The sequence below is a fragment of the Vidua chalybeata genome, chromosome 6, assembly GCF_026979565.1.
Source record: "Vidua chalybeata isolate OUT-0048 chromosome 6, bVidCha1 merged haplotype, whole genome shotgun sequence".
Taxonomy (NCBI): domain Eukaryota; kingdom Metazoa; phylum Chordata; class Aves; order Passeriformes; family Viduidae; genus Vidua; species Vidua chalybeata.
Window position 1 is genome coordinate 2,454,489 of NC_071535.1, and position 27,720 is coordinate 2,482,208.

Below are 27,720 nucleotides of genomic sequence, written 5' to 3' on the forward strand. Positions count from 1 at the left end.
TAGGCAGCGGGATGAGCGCAGACAAAGCTGGGTGGGGACTCGCCGCTCGGGGCTGCTGCTGACCACCATCCATCCTCCTCCTGCTGCGGCCGCATCCCTCCGGCCCTCCCTCCCTCCTCCTCCATCCTTTCCTCCATCCCGCCGTCCGTCCGTCCGTCCATCCCTCCGTCCGTCTGTCCGTCCCGCCGCCGCCCGCCCCGCGGGGACCGGGGCACCGCTTCCAGGTACGGCCGGGCGCAGGGGGGAGTGGGCTGGGGGGCACGGGGGGCACTGGGGGCACTGGGGGCACTGGGGGGGCTGGCACTGGGGGGGCTGGCACTGGGGGGGCTGGCACTGGCCACACCGCCCGCACTGGCGCAGGTGGGGCTGGGCAGGGCGGTCCCCACCCCGCTGTCACTGACCCCCCGTGGGGACCGAGCCGCTCCCAAATCGGCAGAAAAATCCCCCCAAATCCCGAAACCCCCGCATCCCCCGACCCCACGGGGACCCCGCGGTCTCGGGGGGGTGATGGGGGCGCGGGGGTCCCACCCTGCCGGGGGCTGGGAGCCGGGGAGGTGCTTTGTGCAGGCAGTTCAGTCTCGCAACAAAGGTTGGATTTAAAGGGTTTGATCCTCCTTAATCAGCTGATTTGCCATCACAGGCAAGGCTTTCTCCGTGGATGAATGAGACGTAGTGTTCTTTCTTTCCTGATTTTTTTTTTTTTTTTTTTTAAATCACGGGAAGGAAGGAAGGAACGGGGAGACTTTCCCAACCCCAAATCCCCGCAGCAGCCTCAGCTGGGATCAGCCCCAGGCTGGCTTGGGGGGATTTGGGGGTGATGCCCATGCAGGTCCATCCTGCCATCCCTACAGCGCTGTCCCTCTCCTTTCTATCAAAATCCGTGGTTTCCCCAGCAGTGCTTTGGCTGAAGGATTCCCGGGAAAATCGCGGGCAAGATGAGCTTGAGGAAAACTGGTCCAGGGCTCGCTTGCCCCAGCGGGAGCGGGGAATCCAGCAAAAAAAAAAAAAAACTGACAGAGGGAAGATCTGGAATAGAAATTAGAAGGAAATTCCTGGCTGTGAGGGTGGGGAGGCCTTGGCACAGGATTCCCAGAGAAGCTGGGGCTGCCCCAAATCCCTGGAATTGTTCCAGGCCAGGTTGGACAGGGCTCGGAGCAGCCTGGGCTGGGGAAGGTGTGGATGCCAGGGAGTGGAATGAAATGGGTTTTAAGGACCCTTCCAACCCATGGCAGCGATTCCATGATTCTCGCCTCCTTGGTGGAAAACGATTTATATTTAAGGACAATCCTGGCGCACTGCGATACCCCCTCATTAATCAATTACTAATGAGCTGCTAATGAACTTAGAGCACGGTGCCCAAAGGGCAGTGGCTCGGAGCAGCAGTGATCTGCCTCTGCTGTTCCTGCTGCTGCCTCTGGGGTTTTATTTCTTTCCCCATTCCCCCCTGCCCTCCCGAATTGCTCCCCATCCCTCTCCTCACCAGCGATCCCGTGCTCCTCACTCCTGGAAAAGGGGCTGGGGCCGTGTGGATGGGTGGCAGCAGGCTGCAGCCAGGCACTGAGGATTTTTCCTTGTAACTGGATTTCCCTGAATGCAACTGGAGCGTGCGATTTTAATCCTCTTTCCTACCATATGGCCGCTGGCTGGATTGAAATATGACTCAATTAATTATTGCCAGGAAAGCCCCGGGGCCAAGCCTTTCTCTGGGAGGGGGTTTGGAGGTGCTCCCGGCGTTCTAATGGGGCTTTTCTCGCCCCGTGCTGTGGGATTCAGGGATGTGGCTCAGCCCCATCCCACCCCCAGCTTCTGTGCTGGCCCTACAAGGCTGGGCATCGCCCTTGCCACCAGTTTTGGGGCTTTTTCAGGTATTTCCAGCCTTGAAGGAAGGAGGCAGGGATGCTGCTTGATGGAATGTGCTGCCGGCTGCTCACCTGGAGCACGAGTCTGGCAGTGTCAGCACCACCTGGCTAACGAGTGGAGGCAGGCTCGTCTCCAAAATGGGATATTCCCAGCTTGGGAGGGCCTGTGGTCCTCACACGGTGCCTGCACGTGCCCATCCTCTCTCCCAGATTCCCTGGGAGCTGCCAGCTTTGCTCCCAGGGGATAATGCACCAGCATAAAGGATCTCGTGGGGTTTTCTCCTTGCACTCATGGGCTGCTGGTGGCTTGGTGGGGCACATTTTGGATCTGGGGGAGGTGATAACTGAGGCTGCTTCACGGCATGGGCGTTCTCAAGACCAGGAGCAGGCAATCCTAGAGGGATTCCCATGGATTGATGGCTGTGAGATGGTGAAGAATCTCCATTATTATTATTATTATTATTATTATTGTTATTGTTATTGTTGTTGTTGTTGTTGTTGTTGTTGTTGTTACTACTGTTATTAATCCCCAATCCCGCCTGCTGCTTTGCCACCCCATGCCAAGTGGGAAATGCAATAATAATGCAATTTTCCCGGGGTGGGCAGTGCCATCCCACCTGGCAGCCCCGCGGATGCTCCCGCTGGAATTCCAGGGGCTCCTGAATCCCGGTGAGTCACCGGAGGAGGACAGCCAGGCGCCGGCGCTGGCTGTTTCCATAGTAATTAGGGCTGGAGAGACGGTGCTGGAGCCCCACGGACCCCCCCGTGTCCCCAAAAAGCGCTGCCTAGGGGCAGCTGTCCTGCTCCATCCCGCTCCATCCCGCTCCATCCCAGCGGGATGCTCCAGGCGGGCACGCCCGGGACACGTGCGGTGCCACCCCGGCAGCACGGGGCTGCTCCCTCCCGCTGGATCGCCCCTTTTAGGGCTGGGATTTAGGGGCTCACCCTGAGAAAACGGCATTTTAGGCACGAGTGGCATCAATTCTCAGCGGGACTTCCCCAAGGGTCTCCCTCCTGTGCCCGGAGCGGGATGGGAAAGCGGGATGGGAAAAGTGGGATGTGTCCGGGTGTGTTCACAGCCAGCATGGAAGAGGGAGGATCGAGCTGAAGGATTAGGTCGGATTTTCATTTTTCTTGCTTTTCAGGCTCTTCTCTTGCTGTTCTCCCTCTCTGGGCTCAGCATCTTTGTGGGGAGGAGGGATGAGGGCAAAGGCAGTGGGAATGAAAGCCCGTTCCATGGAAAAGGATGTGGCTGCATCCTGCTCCACTCTGCAAGGGATTTTTTTCCTTGTCCTCACACAGTTTTATTCCCTGCTCACTTCCAGCCCAGCTTCCCATGTGCATTTTTCCTTCTGGGTGCCTCATGCACGGTGCAAACCCCCGAAATCCACTCCCTTTAGAGCACAGGAGTGGCCTTGTCCACCCAAAATCCCTGGAGGGAATGTCCAGGGGAGTCTCCTAGTCCTGCTGCTCGTGGGGAAGCTCGGGGTGGCTGTGGCTCGTGGAGAGGCAGCTCTGAGCTGGGAAGGACAGGATCCAGCTGGGTGGATTTGGCTGCATGGAGGAGCCAGGCTTGCTCCAAAGCCCATCCAGAGTGGCTGGGATGGGTGTGGATGTTGGATCAGGCCAGTGATTAATTAATGATGCCTTTGATTAGGGATGTGCAAGGGAATCGAGGTGCTGGGTGGGCAGGGAGGCAGCTGGATGCGGGAGCAGGGAATGACAGATCAGGGAATCACAGGATTGGGGGATCAAGGAATCACAGATCAGGGAATCACAGGATTAGGGGATCAAGGAATCACAGATCAGGGAATCACAGGATTAGGGGATCAAGGAATCACAAATCAGGGAATGAGGGGATCAGGGAATCACAGGATTAGGGGATCAAGGAATCACAGATCAGCAAATGATAGGATCAAGGAATCACAGGATTAGGGGATCAAGGATTCACAGATCAAGGAATCACAGATCAGGGAATCAGGGGATGAGGGAATCACAGGATTAGGGGATCAGGGAACCAGGAGATCAGCAAATCAGAGGATCAGGGAATCACAGGATTAGGGGATCAGGGAATCACAGATCAGGAAATGACAAGATCAGGGAATCACAGGATTAGGGGATCACAGGATTAGGGGATCAAGGAATCACAGATCAAGGAATCACAGGATCAAGGAATCACAGATCAGGGAATCACAGGATCAGGGAATCACAGGATCAGGGAATCAGAGGATTAGGGGATCAAGGAATCACAGATCAAGGAATCACAGATCAGGAAATCACAGGATCAAGGAATCACAGATCAAGGAATCACAGATCAGGAAATGTCAGGATCAGGGAATCACAGAATCACAGGTGGCTTGGGTTGGAAGGGATCTAAGAGACCCTCTGGGATGGGCTGGGATGCAGCCCCGCTGAGGCTGGAGTCTGAAATCTCTCATCTCCTGCATTTCATGTGGGAATGATGGACTCCAAGCACCAGGATCAGTGGGAATAAAAAATCCCTTCCGAAATGACACTGGGCCAAGCCTTGACAAATCAGCACCTTGCAGCTGAGGCACCCTGGATAATTCCTGGGAAGCAGCTGCACCAGGACCTGCTTATCCTCCCAAACACAATTAGTTTTCACCTTATCTCGTCCTTCCCTGCCTTTTCACTCAGCAGTTTTCCTTCCCCTCTTGCCTGTCATCATCATCCTCGTTAGAGCCCGGGTTAATTAGTTTAGCCAAGGGAAGCTCTGAGTTCTCTGCTGTTCTCATGCAGATTCCTGAGCTGCAGGTTGGTTATTCCAGGGGTGCTGCTGTGCTCCCCACAGAGCTGCTCCCAGCAGCTGCTGGATAAGCTCCTTTAGCTGAGCTGCTGGCTCACTTTAACAGGTTTATCCTCCTCTTTGCTCTCCCGAGGGCTTTGGGAAGGAAAGTTGTCTCTGTCCATCCCCTGATGCTCCCTAGGAACGGCTTTCCTGCCTGGAAAGGTCCTGGATGGGCACTGCAAGAGGGATCTGTGTGAGAAGGGGCTGCCTTGGAGCTCATCAGGGATTTGTGCTCCTTCCTGGCTCACACGAAATCCCCCCAAAAGGGGAAAAATCCTTGGCAGAGCACGGGATATTCAAACTCCTCGGTGTTCCCGGTGTCGCAGGGCTGCTCAGCGTCCCTCCTCCTGCTGCATCCTCGGGCCAGGGGGACAAATCCCAGCCCCAAAGCTCGGCTGCTTCCTGCTTTTCCTGTGCCTCGAGCTGCCTGTGCCCATCCCTGCAGGCAGAGCCAGCCAGGGGACCACGGGGACATCGGTGTCCTGTGCCACCACCGGCTCGTTCTGGCACATTCCCCGGATAAATCCGTGCTGAGGATCCTCCCTCTCCTGCTGCACCTGCCTGGGTAGGAAGAGCCGCGGTGTTCCCAAGGCTGGCACCTCCAGGAGAAGGGTGACACCGCCGGGCGGGTTCCTGTGCTAATTACGGTCATTACGGTCACTAACGAGATTGCTGTCGCGTCTCTCGAGCTGCTCTGCCGGGAAACTTCAGGCTTAGGAGCGTGGAGTTGTTGAGGTTTGGAAAAGCCCTCTAAAATCTTCCAGAGCAGCCACTGTCACCCATGTCCCCAAGTGCCACCATCCACTCGGCTTCTCAGGGGTGGGGACCCCACCCTGGGCAGAGCGTGCCAGTGCCTGAAATTCCTCCGCAATTTTTGCCAATTCCCTTTTAATAATTTGTTTTTTTTTTTTTTTTTCCTGGCTCCTTTTCCAAGGAACAGACGTGGCGCTGAGCCAGGGAGAGCCACCGTGGTGGTGGTGGTGGCTCTCCGGGGACAGGCAGAGTGTCCCTGTGCAGCCACCAGAGCCTGCAGGGATGTTGGAGGAGCTGTGTTTGCTCTCTTGTTCCCATCTGGGCTGTGTCCCAGAGGACAGAGCAGGAGCTGGATGAAGTTCAGCAGCACTGAACCTGTTGCAGCATCCCCTGGGATGGCACAGGGAGCACTGCCAGGCGTCCAACAGGCACAGCCCGGGGGTGTGATCCCTTAAGGGGAGGATTCTTGGGGGTTTCAGTTGTCATCAAATCCTCCCCTAAGCCGTGAGTTCCTGTGCAGGAGCTGTGGGTTTGCAGGAGCTGTGCTTTGGGGTGGTTTTGGGTAAGAAAGCACCAGCTGTCAGCTGATGTGAGATGCTTAGCACTCATTTGATTCCTCTCCGGATTTGCTTTGGAGCGGGTGCAGGGAAGGGAGGGAAGGAGGATAAAGAAGGTGTTGAGAGTCAGGGTTTGCCAGGAAAATGTCTTCACAATCCCACTGTCACCAGGGGATACCAGGACAGTGCCAGTGTCTCTGCCTGTGACGTTTGTCATCGTTGCTTTGTCTGCAGCCAAAGGGCCTCTGCACAGGAACCTTGGGAGAAGCAGGCAGGGCTTGGTCTGAGCCTCCTGGGCACAGGAAAAATCCTCAGTGCCCAGAGTGAGCCCAGAGGAGCCATGGAGCTGCTCTGGAGCCGGGCTGGGAGAGCTGGGGGTGCTCACCTGGAGAGGAGAAGGCTCCAGGGAGAGCTGAGAGCCCCTTGCAGGGCCTGAAGGGGCTCCAGGAGAGCTGGAGAAGGACTGGGGACAAGGGATGGAGGGACAGGACACAGGGAATGGCTCCCACTGCCAGAGGGCAGGGCTGGATGGGAGAGTGGGAAGGAATCTCTGCTCTCACCCACCACTCAGGGCAGGTCAGAGCTGTCCCCATGGCTGTGGTGTGAGTCCATGTGGGTCCAGGAGTCCCCAGGATGTCCTGCAGGAACATGGCTGGGTCTTCTCCACGTTCCTTCTGAGGGACTTCCTGCCCCCTCTCTGGTTCTGCAGCAGTTTGGGGTCTTTACTTGGGGACCAGCCATCACAACCTGCCTGAACTTCTTCGAATCAATCTCCAGGCCCGTGGCTGCTGCTGGAGCAGCTCTGATCCTGCTGGAAAGGGCCCAAGCAGAGGTTCCCCACCTTGGGAAACGCTGAACATTGACCAATCTTCCAGGTGGATTCCATGGCTTTGTGTAGAACCTTGGGAAGGGGCAAGGACCTGGTGGGGACAGAGCTCCACTGTGACCCTGGGACAGCTTGAGGTGTTGGGAAAGGCTTTGGGTTCAATTCTTGCTGCATCCCTTGGATGTTTAAAATCCTGGAGACGTGGTGGTGCTTGTGTGGTGCTGGCAGGGCTGGCTCCATCAAAATCCCTTGCATTATTTATCAGCTGATTTAATATAATTGCTCAGCCTCACATCCTTGCTCATGGATTTGTATCTGCCTCTGGTGCTTCCCTCACTCCCCACTTAATGCCAGTGCTGGGGGAAACTCTCCCTCCTCCTTCCTCCCTCCACACCGTGAATAAAAACGGGGAATAAAGGGAATAAAAAGATTATTTTAATGCAGTGAGCCAGGCTTAAGGAGAGGTATAAGCAGCAAATAAGGGAGAGGTGCTGATTATTATTTTTTAAGCCTAAAATCTAAGCCCTGTGGAAGTGTTTCTATTAAATGGTGTAAAAGTCTGGTTTGGAATCCACGCTGCTCCTGCATCCTGCCTGGAACTGAGAGCCCCCAAAGAGCAGCTGCTTCCAGTGACTTCACAGCTCAGGGAAAAAAAAAAAAAAAAAAGACAGGAACCCACTGGAACAGAGGTTTCCCAGCAGCAGATAGGCAGGGAGAGGTGTTTAACCAGCTCGTGGAGCCAAGGCAGCGATTCCAGAAGGATTAAACCTCTGGGAGTGGGCACGGCGATAAATGAAGCACCTGAGGGATGGGAAGGGAGGGAATCCAGCTGTCCTGTGCTGCTTCATCCAGGCTTTGCAGCCTTCCTCGGGCTCCACGTTCTTCACCCTTTATTCTTTTTTTTTTTTTTTTTTTTTTTTGCCCTGCAAGTGTAAAAGCAGCGCCCAGGCTGCGAAATCCCGGGCTGTGCCGAGCCTGTGCCACCCCCCAGCCGGGCTGCTGGGGGAAAGCAGCGCCCCTGACTCAGCAGGAAGCCTGGCAGGGATGCTCTGCCAGGGGTTTGGGGGCAAAAGGGGCTGGTTCGGGGGTTCAGGGCTCTGTAGGGAAGGTGAGGGGCTGCGTGCGGGGGGTGGGTAAGAGATGAGGGTGGGTGAGGACAGACAGGCCAGGCAATGGGGTGGGAAAGGCTCTGAGGGAGCAGCTGGGGAGGGAAAAGCCAATTTTGCTGTTTTGCAGGAGCAGCGTGGTCAGGGAAGATGTAGGTGGGTCAGGCCTGGAGCAAAGGGAAGCTGCTGAGCACACGCCCCCTTTTCTCTCCTCCTTTTTCTCTTTTTTTTCTCCTCTTTTTATTTCTCTATTTTTCCCCCTCCTTTTCTACCATTTTTTCCTCTCCTTTTCCTCTTTTCTTTCCCCCTCAGAAACCTGCTAAACCCTCCCCTGTTCCATGTGGATCCCCCACCTGCCCATTGGGATGTGGCCCTCAGCTGATGCTGTGAAACCCTCGCAGCCCCAAGACAACGGGCTTTTACCCCACAACCCACGCCTAAAACACACCAAATCCCCCCAAAATGATCACAGAACCCCCATCTCCATGTGGTGCAGCCACTATTGGAGCAGCTCTGAAGGCACCAGTTCTGGATGCCGTGAAAAAACCTGAAACCTGGAAAAGAAATGCTGCTGCTGCTGCTGCTGCCTCAGTGTCCCTGCCCCAGTTCTGCCTCGCTGGCCGTGCCCTCCTCTCCTCGTTGCTGGGAAGGGCCCAGGTGTACACCCTGCCTACTTTAGCCTGGAATGCAGCAGGGCACAGGGGAGAGAGAGGCAGCAGCGGGGCACGGAGTTAAATTTAATTGGGATAATATGGGTCAGAGCAGCAGCACCAACAGCCTACTTCTGCCAGCCCGCCCAAATAACCCGGTTTGAGCTCTGCCAGGGCCCCAGATCCCCCCACACATCCCTGTGGGCAGCCCTGCCTGCATCAGCTCCTGCAGCCCTGCCCAGGTCCCCGGGTGTGCATCAGTCTTGGTTTGAAAAGCCAGGTGTCTGCTGAGCCTGAAATGGAAAATGCAAACCCCCTCCCTCTGGATTGTTGTTATTTTGGAATTAAGGGGCTCTCAGGCAAAGATATGGGAGCAGGGATAACAGTTCTTTACTAGGAAAATTAAAAATACAAATGCAATGGTACAAAAAAGAAAACAAACCCGTGCCAGAGTGAGAGCAGGCCCTGGCAGGCTGTGGGTCAGGCTGGTGGCAGCAGTGCCATTCCATGGGGGCTCAGCCCTCCTGCAGTGCCAGCTGTGCTTCTGCTGGAGCAGGATCCTGGACAAGGCTGGAGTTTTCCTCTGGAGCTCCAGGGCTGCTGGAGATGGGCCTGGGCTTCCTCTGGGAATGCAGTGGGGCAGAAAGCTGCTCCTCTGGGAATGCAGTGGGGCAGAAAGCTGCTCCTCTGGGAATGCAGTGGGCAAAGGCTGCTGTGGTGTCCCAAAGGCTCAGATTGGATCCAGGTAGGAATGCTTGGCTCCTCCCCTGGGCACAGCCTCTCCCCATGGGATGATGGAATTTTCTCAGCCATGCAGGGACACTCAGTGGCCATGAACAGCAGAGATCTCCTGGAGGGAGGATTGGCTGTGGGAGAGACAAAGAAAACTGCCCAGCGAGCAGCAGAGAACTGCCCCAGCTCTGGCAGATGGGAAATAGAACACACACCCACATTTCCAGCCTAAGACAGCATCCCTGCCCACATCCTGCTCACACCCCTGCCTGCATCAGCTCCTGCAGCCCTGCCTGCATCCCTGCCCTGAGCCACACCTGCATCCCTGCCCACATCTGTGTATCCCTCTCTGTACCTCTTTCTTCATCCCTGCCCTCATCCCCCTCGGCTTGGGGACTCCCCTCTCACAGCCTCAGCTTTGCCAGGCTCTGAAACATCAGAGCCAGCACGAGCCACGGTAAATTCCTTTTCAAAGTTATGGATTTTGGAAATACAGAATGCATAGGGGATATTTTTCCCCCTTTTTCCCCTCCTTTTATTCCTCCTATTTCACTTTTTTCCATCTCTTTTTATTTCTCTACTTTTCCTTCCTTTTGTACCATTTTTTCCTCTCCTTTTCCTCTTTTTTTCCCACCTCAGAAACCTGCTAAACCCTCCCCTGTTCCATGTGGATCCCCCACCTGCCCATTGGGATGTGGCCCTCAGCAGATGCTGTGAAACCCTCGCAGCCCCAAGACAACGGGCTTTTACCCCACAACCCATGCCTAAAACACACCAAATCCCCCCAAAATGATCACAGAACCCCCATCTCCATGTGGTGCAGCCACTATTGGAGCAGCTCTGAAGGCACCAGCTCTGGATGCCGTGAAAAACCTGGAAAAGAAATGGAATCCCTGAATGCTTTGGGTTGGAGCAGACCTTGAAATCATCCAGTCCCACCCCCTGCCATGGGCAGGGACAATTCCCACTGTGCCACGTTGCTCCAAACCCTGTCCAACCTGGCCTTGAACACTTCCAAGGATGGAAGGAAAATTAATACAAAAAAAAAAAGAAAAAAAAAAAAAAAAAAAAAAAAAGAGGTAAAAAAAAATCCCAGCCTTGTTCCTTCCGTGACAAGGATGGGAAGAGAAATACCAGGCAGCAGCCCTGGGAATTCTGTCTACACTCTCAGCTGGGCTGTGACCTGTTTGCTGTATTTGAAGCTTGAAATAGAGCCTTATGAGTAATGTGGTTCAGGTGCTTATCACCAATTAATTAATTTTTTTTGCACGGTGGACACCTAATTAAAGCAGTCTCAGGTAATTCCTCGGGGGGTGGGGCTCAAATTAATGGGGCTGCTTAACGGGGCTGTTTCTCTGCTGTTGTAACTTGTTGGGTGATTCCCAGAGGCTGGAAAGGGTCGTTGGGCTCCCTGTGAGTGTTACTTAAAATAAAATTCTAATAAAGGTTTGATTGGGGTGAAATCATCAGAGGATGATTTCTCATCATGAGCATTTCTGCAGCCCAAGGCTTTGCCTGCTGCAGGAGGGTTCTTTTTTTTTTTTTTTTTTTTTTTTGGGGGGGGGGGGAGGAAATGGTGAGGCTCTAGCCAAAAAAAAAGCAGGGATTTGGGGTTTGTTTGAGCTGAAAACTGATTTGCAGAGGGGTGGGCCCAGCAGCCTGGCACAAGCCATGGCAAAATCTACATTTTCCTTCCCCTTTCATGTGGTCACATGGAGGGTGCCCCTAAAACAGGGTCTTTTAACCAAATCAGGGCAGTGTCTTGTCCCAGTTCCTCCGGGGTGGCTGTGTCCCCATGCCAGTGAGCAGGGGGTGGGAAATCATGGAATCATTTAGGTTGGAGAAAATCCCAGAGATTGTGGAGTTGAACCATTCCACAACCTTGAATTTGGGGTGATTTACAGGAATGCATGAAATTCCTTTTCAAAGTTATGGATTATGGAAATACAGAATGCAGAGGGGATTCTTTTTTCCTTTCCCCCCCCCCCCCCGCCTTTTTTTTCCTTTTTCCTCCCTTTTTCCTCTTTTTTTATTTCTCTTTTCCCCCCTCTCCTTTTATACCCTTTTCCCCTTTCACTTTCCTCTTTTTTTTTGCCCCTCAGAAACCTGCTAAAGCCTCCCCCCTTCCAGGATGAGTTGTCCCTTTCCAAATCCTCTTGGAAATGTGGTGTTGACACAGCCAAACACCCAAATCCTCTTGGAAATGTGATGCTGGGAGAAACAACTCCATTTGCAGCTCTCCCTTCATCTTCCCTTCCCTTTCAATCCTCATTTGCCATCATCCCATCAAGATCCTTATCTTGACCCCGGCCAATACTTGAGAGCAGGATGTTAAAAAACTGAAACCCATGACTGGATATGTTAATTAACATGAAATAATAGCTCTTGGCTGCTTCCCTTAATTAAGGGTCAGGAGTTCAGAGCTGGATGAGCAGATAAGGAAGAAATTCCTGCCTGGGAGGGTGGTGAGGCCCTGGCACAGCTTGCCCAGAGAAGCTGTGGATTCCCAGTCCCTGGGGTTCAGTGCCAGGCTGGATGAGCAGCCTGGGATAGTGGAAGGGGATTGGAATGGGATGAGCTTTAAGGTTTTGTCCAACCCAGGCCAGTCTGGGATTCTGTGATCTGTGTGCTGGAGATACTCTGATGGATTTTGGGGAATTTCTCAAGCTGTGTGTTCTCCTCTCCCCCACTCCTGTGCTGCAGCAGCCTCCAGTCTCCCGGTGACCTCTGGGTGTTGTTGAACATTTTATTGAACCTTAAAAACCCGACCCAACCCCCCCGAAAAACCCCATTAAACCTCAAGGCATTTCCATTTTTGCTGAAGTGCAGCCGTGGCAGGGCTGAGCCCTGGTGGAGAGCACGGGGCTGGGGCTGGAGATGGTGTGACAGGACCTGTGCCCTTGTCTGTCCCCTTCCCTTCTGTGTCACAGCAGGGGGAGATGCCAGCCTTGCTCCCCAGGATCTGGCCATCCTTATTCCCTGGTATTTAGGCATCCTTATTCCCCAGGATTTGGACATCCTTATTCCCCAAAATTTGGACATCCTTATTTCTCAGTATTTGGGAATCTTTATTTTCCAGTGTCTGGGCATCCTTATTCCCTGGTATTTGGCCATCCTTATTCCCTGGTATTTAGGCACCCTTATTCTCCAGGATTTGGACAGCCTTATTCCCCAGGATTTGGGCATCTTTATTCCCCAGGATTTGGACATCCTTATTCAATATTTGGGAATCTTTCTTTTCCAGTATATGGATATCCTTATTCCCTGGTATTTGGCATCCTTATTCCCCAGGATTTGGACGTCCTTATTCCCTGATATTTAGACATCCTTATTCTCTGATATTTGGACAGCCTTATTCCCCAGGATTTGGGCATCTTTATTCCCCAGGATTTGGACATCCTTATTCCCCATGATATGGATATCCTTATTCAATATTTGGGAATCTTTATTTTCCAGTATCTGGGCATCCTTATTCCCTGGTATTTGGCATCCTTATTCCTCAGGATTTGGGCATCTTTATTCTGCAGGATTTGGACATCCTTATTCCTCAATATTTGGGAATCTTTATTCTCCAGTAAATGGGTGCCCTTATTCCCCATGATATGGATATCCTTATTCAATATTTGGGAATCTTTATTCTCCAGTATATGGGCATCCTTATTCCCTGATATTTAGACATCCTTATTCCTCAGGATTTGGACAGCCTTATTCCCCAGGATTTGGGCATCTTTATTCTTCAAGATTTGGACATCCTTATTCCACAGTATTTGGGAATCTTTATTTTCCAGTATTTAGGCATCCTTATTCCCCATGATTTGGACATCCTTATTCCCTGGTATTTGGTCAACCTTGCTCTCCAGTATTTGGGCATTCTTATTTCCCAGTATTTGGACATCCTTATTCCCTGGTATCTGGGCATCCTTATCCTTCAGTATTTGGACATTCTTATTCCTCAAAATTTGGGCATCCTTGTTCCCAAGTATTTGGGCACCCTTATTTCCCAAATATCTGGGAATCCATATTTCCCTCTGTATAAGCTTTCTTATCCCTCAGTATCTGGGCATCCTTATTCCCTGATATTCAGGCAGCCCTGAATTTTCCCTGAAATTTGGGCATTGTTATTTCCCACTATGTGGACATCCTTATTTCTCAGAATTTGAGCGTTTTTGTTCCCCAAGTATCTGGGAATAATTTTTTTTTCCTTTATATGGGCGTCCTTATTCCTCAGTCTTTGGGTATCCCTGAATTCCCCAGGATTTGGGTGTCCATGTTCCCCAATTCCTCAGTATCTGGGCATCCTTATTCCTGAGGATTTTAGCAGCCCTGAATTCCCCAGTATTTGGACATCCTTATTCCTCAATATCTGGGCATTTTTATTCCCCAAGTATGTAGGAATTCTTTATTCCCTCTTTATGGGCATCCTTATTCCTCAGTCCTTGGGCATCATTATTCCCCAGGCATCTGGGAATTCCTTATTTCCCCTCTATGTGGGCATTTGTTTTCCTTGCTATTTGGGCATCCTTGTTCCCTGGTATTTGGGCATGTTATTCCATCTAATTCCTCAGAATTTGGGCATCCTTATTCCCCAAGTATTTGGCCAAAGTGAGGGAACACCCAGAGCCTGATCTGCTCCCACCACTGGGATTATCCCTTGTGCACCAACACTTTTTTCCCAGGATTTTCCCCCAAATAACAACCCTAGAGCAGCCTGGGGGTTTGCTCAACTACCAGTGCATTCCCTCGTGGCATTCCCATGGTGCTGGACCCCTTTTCCAACCCTGGAGCAGGTCTGTGCTCCCTCCCTGTGGCACTGGGATGGGGAGAGCCAAAATCCTGTAGGAACGGTGGCAGGAGGGACCAGAGCAGATGCCCCAGGCTGTTGATCCTTCACCTGAACAATCTTTTTTTTTTTTTTTTAAACCACAAAAACTCTAAAAAAACAAAAAAAGGAAGTGGAGGTTGGTTCCTGTTTGCTTCAGTTTGAGAGGTTAAGGGCCTGAGAGAAAACAAAACCAGCTGAGGCTCCCGCTGCACGGGATGGCCACGGGGCAGGGGCTGCTCCAGGGAAAGGGGACACACCAGGAATGTGGGGCTGGAGCCTCCTGACTCCATCTGGGCCTCACACAAGGTGAGTGAAGGGCACACCCCATCTCTGACAGAGCTGAGCTCTTCCTTTAAAGCAAAATTAGGGAAGAGGAAAAAGACGCTTTTGCCTCGCCTTGATAATCCCCATCCTTGGAAAGTCCCAAGGCCTGGAGAAGGGAAAGCTCCAGGGAGAGCTCAGAGCCCCTTGCAGGGCCTGAAGGAACCTTCTAAAGCAGGACAGATTTTTATAGGGCCTGGGGTGACAGCAAAAAGGGTTTTAATCTAAAAGAGGGTTGATTCAGGCTCAGATATAAGGAAGAATTTTTTAATGGGAGGGTGCCCAGAGCAGCTGTGGCTGTCCCTGGATCCCTGGAAGTGTCCAAGGCCAGGTTGGACAGGGCTTGGAGCAGCCTGGGATGGTGGGAGGTGTCCCTGTGAATGACATGGGGTGAGCTTTAAGGTCCCTTCCATCCCAAACAATTCTGGGATCAATAATTGGGGCTGAACCAGGAGCCCATCCCACCCCTCCCGTTTGGGTTTGGCAGGAGGGATCGGATGCTGCCGGGATAACGAAGCTGTTTCCATGGAAACAGGCTCGGGTTTTTTCCCACTCCCTTATCTTTTAATTATTTTATTTATTTATCTGCTAGCACATCTCTGACCTGCAAGCTGTTTCCCAGGGATTTAAACCCCGGATTGGACGTCCAGGATAAAAAAATGGCTGGGAAAAAGGAATAAAATCCCTGTGGAGAGGGGCTGGGAGCTGTGGCTGGAACCCCCACTCAGGATTAAGGTTTTCTTTGCCCCATGGAACAAATCAAGCTCAGACCATTTTATTTCCTTAAGGAAAGAGTGAAACATGGGGAATTTGGGAGTGTTAAGGCTCCTTTCCCAGCCAGATCTGTAACTCCTGCTGGGATCAGTGGGACTATCCCATCTCCCACCCTCTGGAAAACGTGGCTCTGCTATTTTCTATTTTGCCTCTTGTATTTTTATACTTTTCTGGATATATTTAGCAATTTTTTTTTTTTTCAGCTGAGCCACCTATTTTTAGCCATGGCTTTTAGCAAAAAGCCACAAGATGCCTGGCAAAGCCACCCAGCCCCTCACGAGGAATTCCCACGCTCTAGCAGGACGGTGACCCTATTCCCAGTTATCCCTTCTGGATGCTGCATCCTGGCTGGTTTTGGGGAGGAAAAGGCAGTTTTTGGGAGATCCTGCTTGTCTCAGTGGGGATGCAGCGAGCTGGGCTGGGAAGCACAGGAGAAATCCCACAGGTGAATGAGATTTGGGACAAGTTTCTCCATTATAATACCCAGCCTGATTCCACTTCTGGACCAAAGGCCCTTTTTTCTCTCCAAAAAAAAACCCTTTTCTATCCAAAAATCCCCACTTTTCTGGACTAACCCCCACCCTGGGTGATGCCTGCCTAGTAGGAACAACCCTGATCCCTGCTCTCCCTAAAATCCTGGCTGTCCCAGTGGGATTCACCCACTTTGCTATAACTGAGTGGAAAATGCTGGTGCACCAGGGATGGAAAATATGACTTTTTTTTTGCAAGTAAGGAGCAGGGAGGCTGCTGCTTTCACCCCAAAAAGGAGCTGTTTTCAGGGTGGGTGGTGCTGCTTTCAGTCTTTGTGGCGAGGGAAGGGAGAGGTTTCGGCCTGGCCAGTGTCAGCATTTTCTGTTTCATTCCTGCTTTTCCTCTTGGTTATAAGGTTTTATGGAAAGCAGAGAAAAAAACCTTGGTGGGAGGTGAAAAATGTCTGGAGAATCGAACCATAGAATCATCCAGGTTGGAAAAGCCCTCTAAGATCATTCCACCATAAATTATGGAATGGTTTGGGTCGGAAGGGAGCTTAAAGCTGATCTTTTTCCATCAGGGACACCTTCCACTATCCCAGGTTGCTCCAAGCTCCATCCAACCTGGCCTTGGACACTTCCAGGGATGGGAAAATGCCATTTTTTTAAACATTTAGGAGAATTCCAATATCCACCCACGCAGACCTTGAGCTAAAACCCAACAAAAAGAGGAGAAAAAACTTCTGGAGGTGGTTAAACTCCGATTCCATGGGTTTGGAGCTGGAGCTGGTGCTGGTGATGTCCAGCACCAGGCACCCAAATTCCAGGATCCTCTCTGCTCCATAGCCTCTCAGCTCTGTGCCAAGCAGGCAGCAGCTGCCGCTGACGAGGAGCTGGCAAACGAAGCTTAATTACTCCTGCGAGCAGAGCTGGCAGCTCTGGGGTGCCAGAGCCCCCCAGGAGCCCGGGCTGGGAGGGAGGAATGGGATGGCAGCTTAGCAGGAGGGCTCAGCATCAAGAAATGCTCCTTTTGCAGCGGCCCTTTTGGGTTGGATGTGCCATTTGGGGTGGAAATGCATCCAGGAATCCAGGGGGGTGGGACTGGCTGGGATGGGGGAGGGCTGCTTGGCCCAGAGCAATGGTGGCTTTTAGCTCAGAGCAATTTAAAACTTAATGTCAGCCCATCAAGCTGCTCCACATCACTGATAAGAGGTGAAGATTTTGGTGAAGATTCCTCAGGATTTGCCATCCTTATTCTCTGGTGTTTGGGCATCCTCATTCCCCAAAATTTGGACGTACTTATTCCTCAGTATTTGGGCATTTTTGTTCCCTAAGTATCTGGGAATAATTTTTTTCCTTTGTATGGGCATCCTTATTCCTCAGTGTTTGGGTATCCTCAATTCCCCGGGATTTGGGTGTTCATGTTCCCCAGGATTTGGACATCCCAATTCCTCAGAATTTGGGCATCTTTATTTTCCAGTATCTAATTATCCTTGTTCCCTGGTATCTGGGCATCCTTATCCTTCAGTATTTGGACATTCTTATTCCTCAAAATTTGGACATCCTTGTTCCCAAGTATTTGGGCACCCTTATTTCCCAAATATCTGGGAATCCGTATTTCCCTCTGTATAAGCTTTCTTATCCCTCAGTATCCTTATTCCCTGATATTCAGGCAGCCCTGAATTCTCCAATATTTGGGCATTCTTTGGGAAATTTTTGGGAAAGTCGGAATGAGCAGACCAAGAGCTGGCACAGCTGCACCAGGGATCAGGGATGTGCCTCGCTCTTTGCCCACCTAAATCCCAATTTTTGGTGCCTGTTCCAGCTGGGTGCTGCTGGTGACAGAAAAAAAAAAAAAAAAAATGTCATTCAGATCTACCAAAGGCTCTTCATCCAGCAGAGAGCAACAAATGAGGTGGGGGTTTTGGGAGCTCTTTCAAATAGCAAAGATCGGCGGCGAAATTTTTCGCGTCCAGACGTTTATTGCCAGCTTTTTTCATGGAATCCCAGAATGGTTTGGGTTGGAAGGGACCTTAAAGCCCATCCCACTCCACCCCCTGCCATGGCAGGGACACCTTCCACTATCCCAGGTTGCTCCAAGCCCTGTCCAGCCTGGCTTTGGACACGTGGCAGCTTTGCTGGGAGATCTGTGCCAGGCTCTCCCCACCCTCACAGGGAAGAGATTGAAGCCAAGCCAAGCTGCTGGAGCATCCTCCTCTCCTTCAACCCCCAGCTCCTCAATGGAGCGACGCCCCGGGAAGTGTCCTCAGATCCAAGGAAAAATGCCAAAAGGTCTGAGCACGGCATCCAGAGGGATGTTTCTTTTCCAGGCGTTGTGTTTCCCAGCTGTGACCTCCCTCCCTGGGCAGCACGGGGATGGGAAATTGCAGGGGCAGGAGTGGAATGAGAGAATGGCTGACCCCGTTTGGGGAATGGGGAATTCCCAGGGTGGTGGAGTGATGGCAGCACTTGGATATGGGACACTCCGGAGCTGGGCCAGCATTATCCCAATTAATCTCCAGGTCCCCTCCATCAGAGCTCAGCTCCTGGCCTTAGGCAGCAAAATCCTTTGGGGTTTTTAATTTTTATTGATATTTTTTTAATATATTTTTATATAAAAATGGATTATATACTTTTTTATTTTATATTATCTTTTTAATATATTATATTATCTATAAATCTATAAAATATGTTTATATTTATATTCTTACATTCAATAGATTAAATTTTATAATTGTGTATTTTATATTATTGTTATATATTATATTATAGAAAAATCTATAAAATAGATCTATTTTTCTATTTTTCTATTTTTCTATTTTTATATTTTTCTATTTTTATATTTTTATATTTTTATATTAAATAGATTAAATTTTATAATTGTGTATTTTATATTATTGTTTTATATTATATTATTAAAAATCTATAAAATAGATTTATTTTTCTATTTTTCTATTTTTCTATTTTACTATTTTTATATTTTTCTATTAAACAGATTACATTTTATAATTATGTATTTTATATTATTTTTATCTATTATATTATATATAAATCTATAAAATCTATTTATTTCTATATATTTATATTTTAGTTGAGATTTTCCTGTTAAATATTTATATTTATATTTATATTTATATCTATATTTATATTTATATTTATATTTATATTTATATTTATATTTATATTTATATTTATATCTATATTTATATTTATATTTATATTTATATTTATATTTATATTTATATTTATATTTATATTTATATTCATTTCATTATTAAGTTTAATTTAATTTTTAATTTTATTGTTACTTCTATTATGAACTTTATTTTCAATTTTTATTTTTATTTCTGGAATTTCCTGGCCTTCCCATTATCACAGGGCTGCTCTCACAGCCGCTGCTGCTGTGCTGAGCTTTGCCCGCAATGAAAGGATTTTATGGCACTCCCCAGGGAATTCAGGCAGTGCCTTATTTCCCTCACTTAATGGCACGTGTGTGCCTGGATAATGGGATTGCTGCCTTGGAGCCCACAGGTTAATGAGTCCTTCCTCATTATTTCCATGCTAATGATGTTTTACACGGCCAGGACATGGATGGTGGCTCCTTTGGGCTCTGTGCTGTAATTACAGCTTGGATCCTGCCAGCTTGTTTTGATATTTGTAGTGCAGGGTGGGTTATTTATTGCAAATCCAAGCGTTGGATTTGTTCAAAGGGCTGCAAAAAGCTGGACAGGGACTTTGGAGGAGGGATGGAGGGACAGGAGCCAGGGAATGGCTCCCAGTGCCAGAGGGCAGGGATGGATGGGAGATTGGGAACTGGGAATTCCTGGCTGGGCTGGAATTGCCAGAGCAGCTGGGGCTGCCCCTGGATCCCTGGAAGTGTCCAAGGCCAGGTTGGACAGGGCTTGGAGCAGTCTGGGATGGAGGAATGTGTCCCTATCATGGCAGGGATGAATGAGATGGGATTTAAGGTCCATCCCATCCCATCCCATCCCATCCCATCCCATCCCATCCCATCCCATCCCATCCCATCCCATCCCATCCCATCCCATCCCATCCCTCTATGATAAATCCCATCCAAACAAAAAAAAAAAAAAAAAAAAAAAACCCATGGAATTCTGAGGTTTCTCCTGGTGCTTCCACACCTTCCCGGGGGCACTGTGGGGTCTCCTCTCTCTGGGATTTAGGAGCTGCTTTTGTGCTGGAGCAGCTCCACCAGGGCTGTTCTCCGGGGTGGGACATTCACCAGCTCGCTTTGAAGTGTCACCTGCTGCTTTGTTTTTTGGTTTTTTTTTTTTTGTTATTCGTGGTGGAGGAAACGCCCCAGGTGTCCCCAGGGGTGGAAATGCTCTGAAACCATCACTGGCCCCAAAAATGGTTCTCCTTTCTGCTTGAAGCACCTGCAGAGTGGCTGAGCGTGGCCCAGGGTGTGGTGGCTCCTGGGAGGCTCCTCTGAGTTGCCCCAAAGTCCCCAGAATTGTCCCAGCAGGCCTGTGTTGCTCTCAGGAGGGTCCCACCCTTCCCTCACCTTAATTTTGGGGCTGTTTTCCCCGTTTTAGCGTCCCTAGGGCTGGCTGCAGTAAGAGCAAGGCAGGGTTTCCTTGCAGGAGGGTGGCAGCAGGGTTGGATATTATGGGATTATTGCAAGGATCAGGGCTGTAACAGCCATACAGATGCTCTCAGCAATCCTCCCTGCTCCCATGGATCCTAAACATGGGAGTCCCTGAAGTGATTCCCTGCCACTGGAGCAGGTCCTTTCACAGAATCCACAGAATCCACAGGTTGGGAGAGACCTTCAAGGTCATGGAGTCCAACCCAGCCCCAACAGCTCAACTCAACCCTGGCAGCCAGTGCCACATCCAGGCTTTGTTAAACACACCCAGGGATGGTGACTGCACCACCTCCCCGGGCAGAACATTCCAGAGCTTCATCACTCTTTGTGTAAAAAGCTTTTTCCTGATATCCAACCTGAATTTCCCTTGGTGCAGCTTGAGACTTTGTATGAAAGGGCACAACACGGAATTGTTCAGGTTGGAAAAGCCCTCTAAAGATCGAGCCCTCAGCACTGCCAATCCCACCACTAACCCCTGTCCCCAAGTGCCACATCCACACATTTTTTGGAACCCTTCCAGGGATGACATTTGCTGCCTTAGGAAAGTCTCTGTGGCACCCAACCCAGTCTTGGCTGAACCTGCTGCTTTCCCAGCTGCTGTGCCAGAACCACATTCCATGGTGTGGGAAATAGTAAAGGTTAAGAAGACTTCTAGAAAGTTGGGAGAGTAGGTTTTAGGAACAGGAAGAGTAGAGAAATTAGAATTAGTTGTAAAGTTTGAAGGCAGGAAAAAGTTAAAATAGTACAGTAAATAGTAAGTAAAGGAAATAAGGACATGAAACAATAGCTTGAGTTTTAGGTTTGGTTAAGATAGACTTTAAGACTGTAGAAAAATATGTTTGGTAAGACAGTAGAAGGTTTTAAGCTTAAAAATGTTGTATTGTGTATTGTTCATAGAAGGCACATAAGTAAGTATTGTGTGAAGTACATGTACCTTTAGTGATTGGTTAGAACAATTGTAAGCTTTAGCAATTTGCTGCTGGCTAGAAAGTTTTTTCAGTGTTCTGTAACAAAGAAATCTTTGGCAGCTGCTGGTAGGACGTGAGCTTTTGCTGTCTTTCTATTGTCTCAGCTGTGTAATGTTGAGACAATGAGGCTGATGTAATAAAATTCCAAGGAACGTCTCTCAGTTTGTGAAAGAGAAGGAACTTCCCCAGCAGAAATGGTGCAAAAGATTCGTTTCAGAATCCTTCGCAGGCCATTCAGTCATCAGTGTCAAGAAGCCCAGATTAAGCAAATCGAAAGAAGAGGGGAATGGAAAGAGGGCTGCGCTCTGCTGCTCAAACCCTGCTCCAGCCACCAAAAAAAAGAGGGGAGAGATGAGATGAGATGAGATGAGATGAGATGAGATGAGATGAGATGAGATGAGATGAGATGAGATGAGATGAGATGAACGCCCACGGAAACAATGCACGGGCTGAGCTGAACCTCCAGCCATGGCCCTGAGGGGAGCAGATCCAGCCAGGAGCTCGCGCTGCCGCTGGCAGCTGGGCTGGATTTTGGCAGCATTCCCCAGGAGATGCTCCTTCCAGCCCAGCACGAGCTCTGTGCACCAGACTGTTCAACCCATGCCCTGCGCACCCTCCAGCCTGCTCGGGGCTGCCAGCAGCCCTGGGCTACTTGCCCGCTGACTGAAACCTCTTCCTGTGCTGAAAACCTCGCTGAATGCAAACCAAAAAATGTCACTGGGGGCTGGGCTTGCACAGCACAGGGCGGGGGGACGCACGGAAGGAACCTGGGGATGTGGCACCCGGCGTCTGCAGGGGCCCTGGTGCCATAAATGATGGTCCCATGGAGCTGAGTTTCATTTTCTCTTCTCTTTATTTAAAGGCAGTGAAGGGCCAAGAGGAGCAGAGCTTCCCTTAGAGGCACAGATCAGCGGAGACATCGGCTTCTGGTAAAATACAAGCCCTCCTCGTGCTCCCCTCCTCATCCTCAAACACGGCTGGCCCTGGCGTGACTCGTTCTCCAAGCACAGGCACCAGTGCCAGGTTGATTCCTTCCATAAATCCCATAGATTTATGTGGGATCCCATATAAATCCCATAAAACCCTATAATATAATATAGCTATATATAATATAATATAATGCATATAATATAATATGACATGATATGATATGACATGACATATAATATAATATAATATAATATAATATAATATAATATAATATAATATAATATAATATAATATAATATAAGTATGTAATACCTAATCATATATACTAATATATATTATTCTGTTATCTATTATATATTATATAATGTTTATAACATTGTATATAGTCAATTATAATATAGAATATATATTATATAATTAGAATATAGAATATAGAATATAGAATATATATGTGTATATATAGTATATGTATATGTATATATAGTGTGTGCATATATATACAGTATATATATACAGTACATACAGTATATATATATATATATGAAAAATTCCATGAAAAACCCATTTTGGAGCTGGCAAAATCATCCCAGTCAGGCAGGAGCACTGCTGGGAAACCCTTGCTGCTGCAGGAGCGGGATGCTGGGATTCTGCTGCCTCTGCCAGGGCTCACTGCTGGTAGAAGGTGCTGGAAAAACATCCGGGATCCAGCCTGGAGTGGCCTTAATGAGCATCCCCGGCCTGCCTGGGGTAGAAATCCCCAGAAACAGGAAGCTCCAGCATCCTGTTTAGCATCTCAATGTGCAAATTGGCAGCAGGGACAAAGGCAGGGAGGCCAAGGGACACTGGACACACACTGGGCACGGGCAGGGGCTGGAGGATGGGCAGGGAATGAGTCTGGCACAGAAATCCTGTTCCCTGGGGTTCGTTGCTGTCACAGGCTTTCATGGAACAGCAAACACCAAGGCACAGCTCAGCTGGGCTCCTGCTGCTGCAGGCTGGGCTCTGGACAGTCCCAGTGCCACCTAAGTGGCATCCCTGCTCTGGGGACAGCACTGGCACTGGGTCCCTGCCCTGGGTTGGCATCTCCCGTCCTCACCCCCTCATTCTGATGGCTCTGACACTCCGCACGTGCCACCCCAGCCCATCCTTTGGGGGCTGGCAGCAGCCCAGCAGCTGATCCCGGCGTGTTCCTGCCCGCAGCCCATCCCGGGAGCCCTCCTGGCCCGCCCATGGCTAGCAACAACACTGCTAGCATAGCACAGGCCCGCAAGCTGGTGGAGCAGCTGAAGATGGAGGCCAACATCGACAGGATAAAGGTAGGGATTCTTGGGAGCTGCCTCTGGGACTGCTGGGAGGTGGTGGCTGCTGCCCAAAGCATGTGGAGGGAGCTGGGACGTGCAGCCAGGTGGGGATGCTCCTGTTTTTAGTGATCCTGACGGCCCTGGCTGAAGGCAGTGGGAGATGGGATTGTAGAATCTGGGAATGGTGGGGGTTGGAGGAGACCTTAAAGCCCTTTCTGTTCCAACACCTTTCACTATCCCAGGTTGCTCCAAGCCCCGTCCAGCCTGGCCTTGGGCACTCCCAGGGGTGAGAGGCAGCTGGAAGCATCACCTGGAGCCCTGTGGGGTGGTGGGAAGGAGGGACTGTCCCCAAGGCATCTCAGCTGCTTGCTGAGAGCTTAAATCCAGGGAGAGATGTGCTCCAGGGCTGGGATGAGCTCTGGTGGCTCGGGAGCTGCTGCCGTGTCTGGAATAAAGAGCGAGGCTGGTGGGTGAGGGCAGGAAACGCTGCCGTGGATGTTCCTGCCAAGGGATGCGTGGGAGAGCCAGAAGGGATGCTGCAGTCAGTCCTTGTCAGGTGAAGGATGGGAATGGGGGGAGGCTGGGAAGGCTGGGAATGGGAATACAGGCTGGCAGAGCAGCTCAGAGCCCAGAGGTGAAGAGCCAGCCCCAGCAGGGACGTGCCGCCGCTCCGTCAGTCAGGTTCTCGTCTCAGACCTGATGTTCCCCGCCCAGGGATGCCACCAGCCCTTCCCTGCTGGTGGCACCTCTCCAGGTGGGATGTCCCCAGCGCAGCCTGTCCCTGCCACAGGGCTCCTCCTTTTGCAGGTGTCCAAAGCAGCAGCAGACCTGATGGCGTACTGCGAAGCCCACGCCAAGGAGGACCCTCTATTGACCCCCGTCCCGGCCTCAGAAAACCCCTTTAGAGAGAAGAAGTTCTTCTGCGTGATCCTGTAAAACCCTGGAGGAGCCTGACGGGCACTCAGGCCACCCTGAACACTGATGTAGAGTTTTTAGGAATGGGGACGACCTGCTGGTCCGCAGAATTTAAACAAAAATAAGTATAAAACACGGCCTGGAAGCTACAGAGATGTGCATGTTTAAAGAACCTGGCCACCTTTGGGGGAATCAGATGATCTGCATTGCGAGGCAAAAGATCTGAAGTCTGTAGAGTTGCCTAGAAAGAGAAAAACAAACAAACAAACAAACAAACAAAAAAAAAAAACATGTAAAGAATAAATCTGTGTCACTTTTCTGCTCACAAAATTGTTTGATTGTTCCATATTTAAGGTTTGATTGTTCCATATTTAAAGCACCAGAGCTGTGCTGAGCAAAGTTAACTGCTAAGGATGTGTATAACCTTCTTGGAATGATATTGTTGGTTTCTTTCCAAGCTAATATTTTTGATTTAAGTTGTCAGATATATAGCGACAGGTTAGGTGGCTGTGCTGTTACTCAATGTTTGGTCTTGTGCTTTTTCATTTCTGGCCGTAGCGTAGCAGGGCGGGTCGAGGGGACACCAGCAGCTCTGTGTCCCCAGCAAACCCCACTTTTTACCATTCTCTCTATGGTTAGCTTTGGTTCTGCAAGTAAAAGTGGTTCCCGTGTCGTGCTTGGTGCTTCCTAGCCCTGTGATGACATTCAGTGGTAGTGCATGAGAGTTTAATTCCGTTCATCCGCTCCAGACTTTTCTTTTCTAGCTTTTGGCACCACGTGCTGGTGGAAGAAGCCGTAGGGAGGGAACAGAGGCGATTCTGAAAGCAAAGAGAGCTCCTGAGATGCCTTAGACGTGCCTGAAATGCCCCCTGCCACAGGGCAGGTGCCAGCCCGGGTGCAGGGCGAGCCAGAAATCCGAAAATCGAAGCCGACCACTTCTTTCCGGGTCTTTCCTTTCTCCTACACCTCTGTGCCTCTGCTCCCCTCGCTTTGGTCCTGCTCTTTTCCCAGTTCCTGGTAGCACTTCCTTCCCTTGGGGCTGGTCTGGAATGTTGCTGGGATGTTGTTCAGCGCTGGGATGCTGCTCCAAAATGGGAGGCTGCTCCATGGTGGGATGCTGCTCCTCCATGGAATGCTGCTCCATGGTGGGATACAGCTCCATGGTGGGTTGCTGCTCCTCCATGGAATGCTGCTCCATGGTGGGATGCTGCTCCATAGTGGGATGCTGCTCCTCCATGGAATGCTGCTCCATAGTGGGATACAGCATGATACAGAATTCCATGGTGGGTTGCTGGTCCTCCATGGGATACTGCTCCTCCATGGAATGCTGCTCCATGGTGGGACACGGCTCCATGGTAGGACACTGCTCCTCCATGGAATGCTGCTCCATGGTGGGATACAGCCCCATGGTGGGATGCTACTCCAAAATGGGATGCTGCTCCTCCAAGGAATGTTGCTCCATGGTGGGATTCTGCTCCATGGTGGGATATAGTTCCATGGTGGGACGCTACTCCAAAATGGAATGTTGCTCCTCCATGGGACACAGCTCCATGGGGGGACGCTACTCCAAAATGGAATGTTGCTCCTCCATGGAATGCTGCTCCATGGTGGGACACAGCTCCATGGTGGGACACTACTCCAAAATGGAATGTTGCTCCTCCATGGAATGCTGCTCCATGGTGGGACACAGCTCCATGGGGGGACGCTACTCCAAAATGGAATGTTGCTCCTCCATGGAATGCTGCTCCATGGTGGGACACTACTCCAAAATGGAATGCTGCTCCTCCATGGGACGCTGTCCCACCATGGGATTCTGCTCCGTGTTGGGATGTTCCTGCCCCTTCCTGCCCCCACCTCCCCTCCCGTTCCCGCTGCCCCCTCCCCACGTTGGGAAGGGCCAGGGGAGCAGCCCCGGGAGCCGTGGGGCCGCCCCTTCCCGGAGGTGCCTGATTCCCTGTTTACACACGGCCTGGGCTCCGTGCCAGGCTGGGCAGTTATTCCCAGGTCTGCTTCCTCTGCTCCCAGCTCTCGGGGGACACACGCCACCTTTCTGGGCTCCTCCTCGGGTCCAAACTTCCGTGGATGTGGCTTGCCTCTCCTTTCTGCTGCTAAACACCTCCCGGCTTTCCCCCGCTCACCTATCCTCCTGGGAAACTTTGGGAAGCGTCACTTTGGGAATCATAACGTGGGGATTTATGTACAAAATGAGCTGGGGGCCACAGAGGGGTTTGGGGGTCGGTGGTGACCCCGCTGAACCAGTTCTGAATCAGGTGTGAGCTTTTGAAAATCCCTGTGGATCCAGGAGGGGAAAAGTCTTTTGGTAACTCTTTCTAGCCCGTAAAAAAAAAAAAAAAAGTGTTTTTTGGTTTTTCTACCTTTTCATACTCTTTTTCTAGTTCTTCTACGGAGAAGGCCAGTTCTTCTCACACTGGGCTCCAAACTTTTGGCACCTGGGAATGTTTATAAGCCACGAGTAGCCTAGAGGGTCCCAGCACCCCCCTAATTCCCCCAGTTTTACTCTTTTTACTACAGCTCCCGCAGCTTTAGGATGAAGGGTGGATGAAGTGGTTTGCTCTGCAGCTGGTTTCACCCTTGGTGTTACCAGGCAGAGCTGTCAAAACCCCATCCTGAGTTTAGTCTTTTCTTCTTAATCTGATTTATTGTCACAGAGAGTGAAGTGCAGCCGGTCTGACCCGGGGCTCCCACCCCACCCCTTCTCAAACACTGTCACAAAAGTGGTTTGTAATAATTTTTTTAACGACTTGCCTATTTTACAACTCGAATTCTTAATACCTTAGAGACGACAAAATAAACCTGCATGAATATGGGGGAGCGGGGAGGGGGGGATTTTGAATTAACCCAAACTATTCACTGAAGGTGTTTTACCTTGCTGGGCTTGATTTTCTGTTGGTTGTGGTGTTGCCATTGGTGTGCTGCCAGGTATTTCACCCCAGTATTTCTATTTACACAGATCTGCCTTTGTTAGCCAAGCAGAGATCGCCTGCCAAGGTTGTTTCCCCTCCTCACAACAAAAATCCCACCCATCCCCATGCTGGATTTCCAGCCTGGCCTCAAACAGCATTCCACTACCCCCAGGCTTTTAAAGAAAAAAAAAAAAATAATATCTGGAGTACTGGGAAAAGGACTTTTATTGTCTGCAAAGGTTGCTGGTGGCAGTCTGTCCATGGGTTGCCACCCTGCCAGCAGCAGGATTTTGGGGAGGGGGTGGTTGTAGGCGAAAGCCAGTCGTGGTGTAGCGCATCCCCATCCCACATGGTCTGTGTACTCGTTGGAAATAAACTTTTGGATTTGTTTCAA

The 27,720-nt window shown here is 50.4% G+C and overlaps 1 protein-coding gene across 1 annotated transcript; it reads left to right on the top strand.

Moving 5' to 3' along the window:
* On the top strand, positions 1–27,720 carry GNG2 (G protein subunit gamma 2). The gene is made up of 4 exons (XM_053946455.1): positions 1–224; positions 22,119–22,185; positions 23,387–23,502; positions 24,295–27,720. Exons 3-4 carry the CDS (start codon positions 23,416–23,418, stop codon positions 24,421–24,423), a joined length of 216 nt encoding a protein of 71 aa, XP_053802430.1. The 5' UTR covers positions 1–224; positions 22,119–22,185; positions 23,387–23,415; the 3' UTR covers positions 24,424–27,720.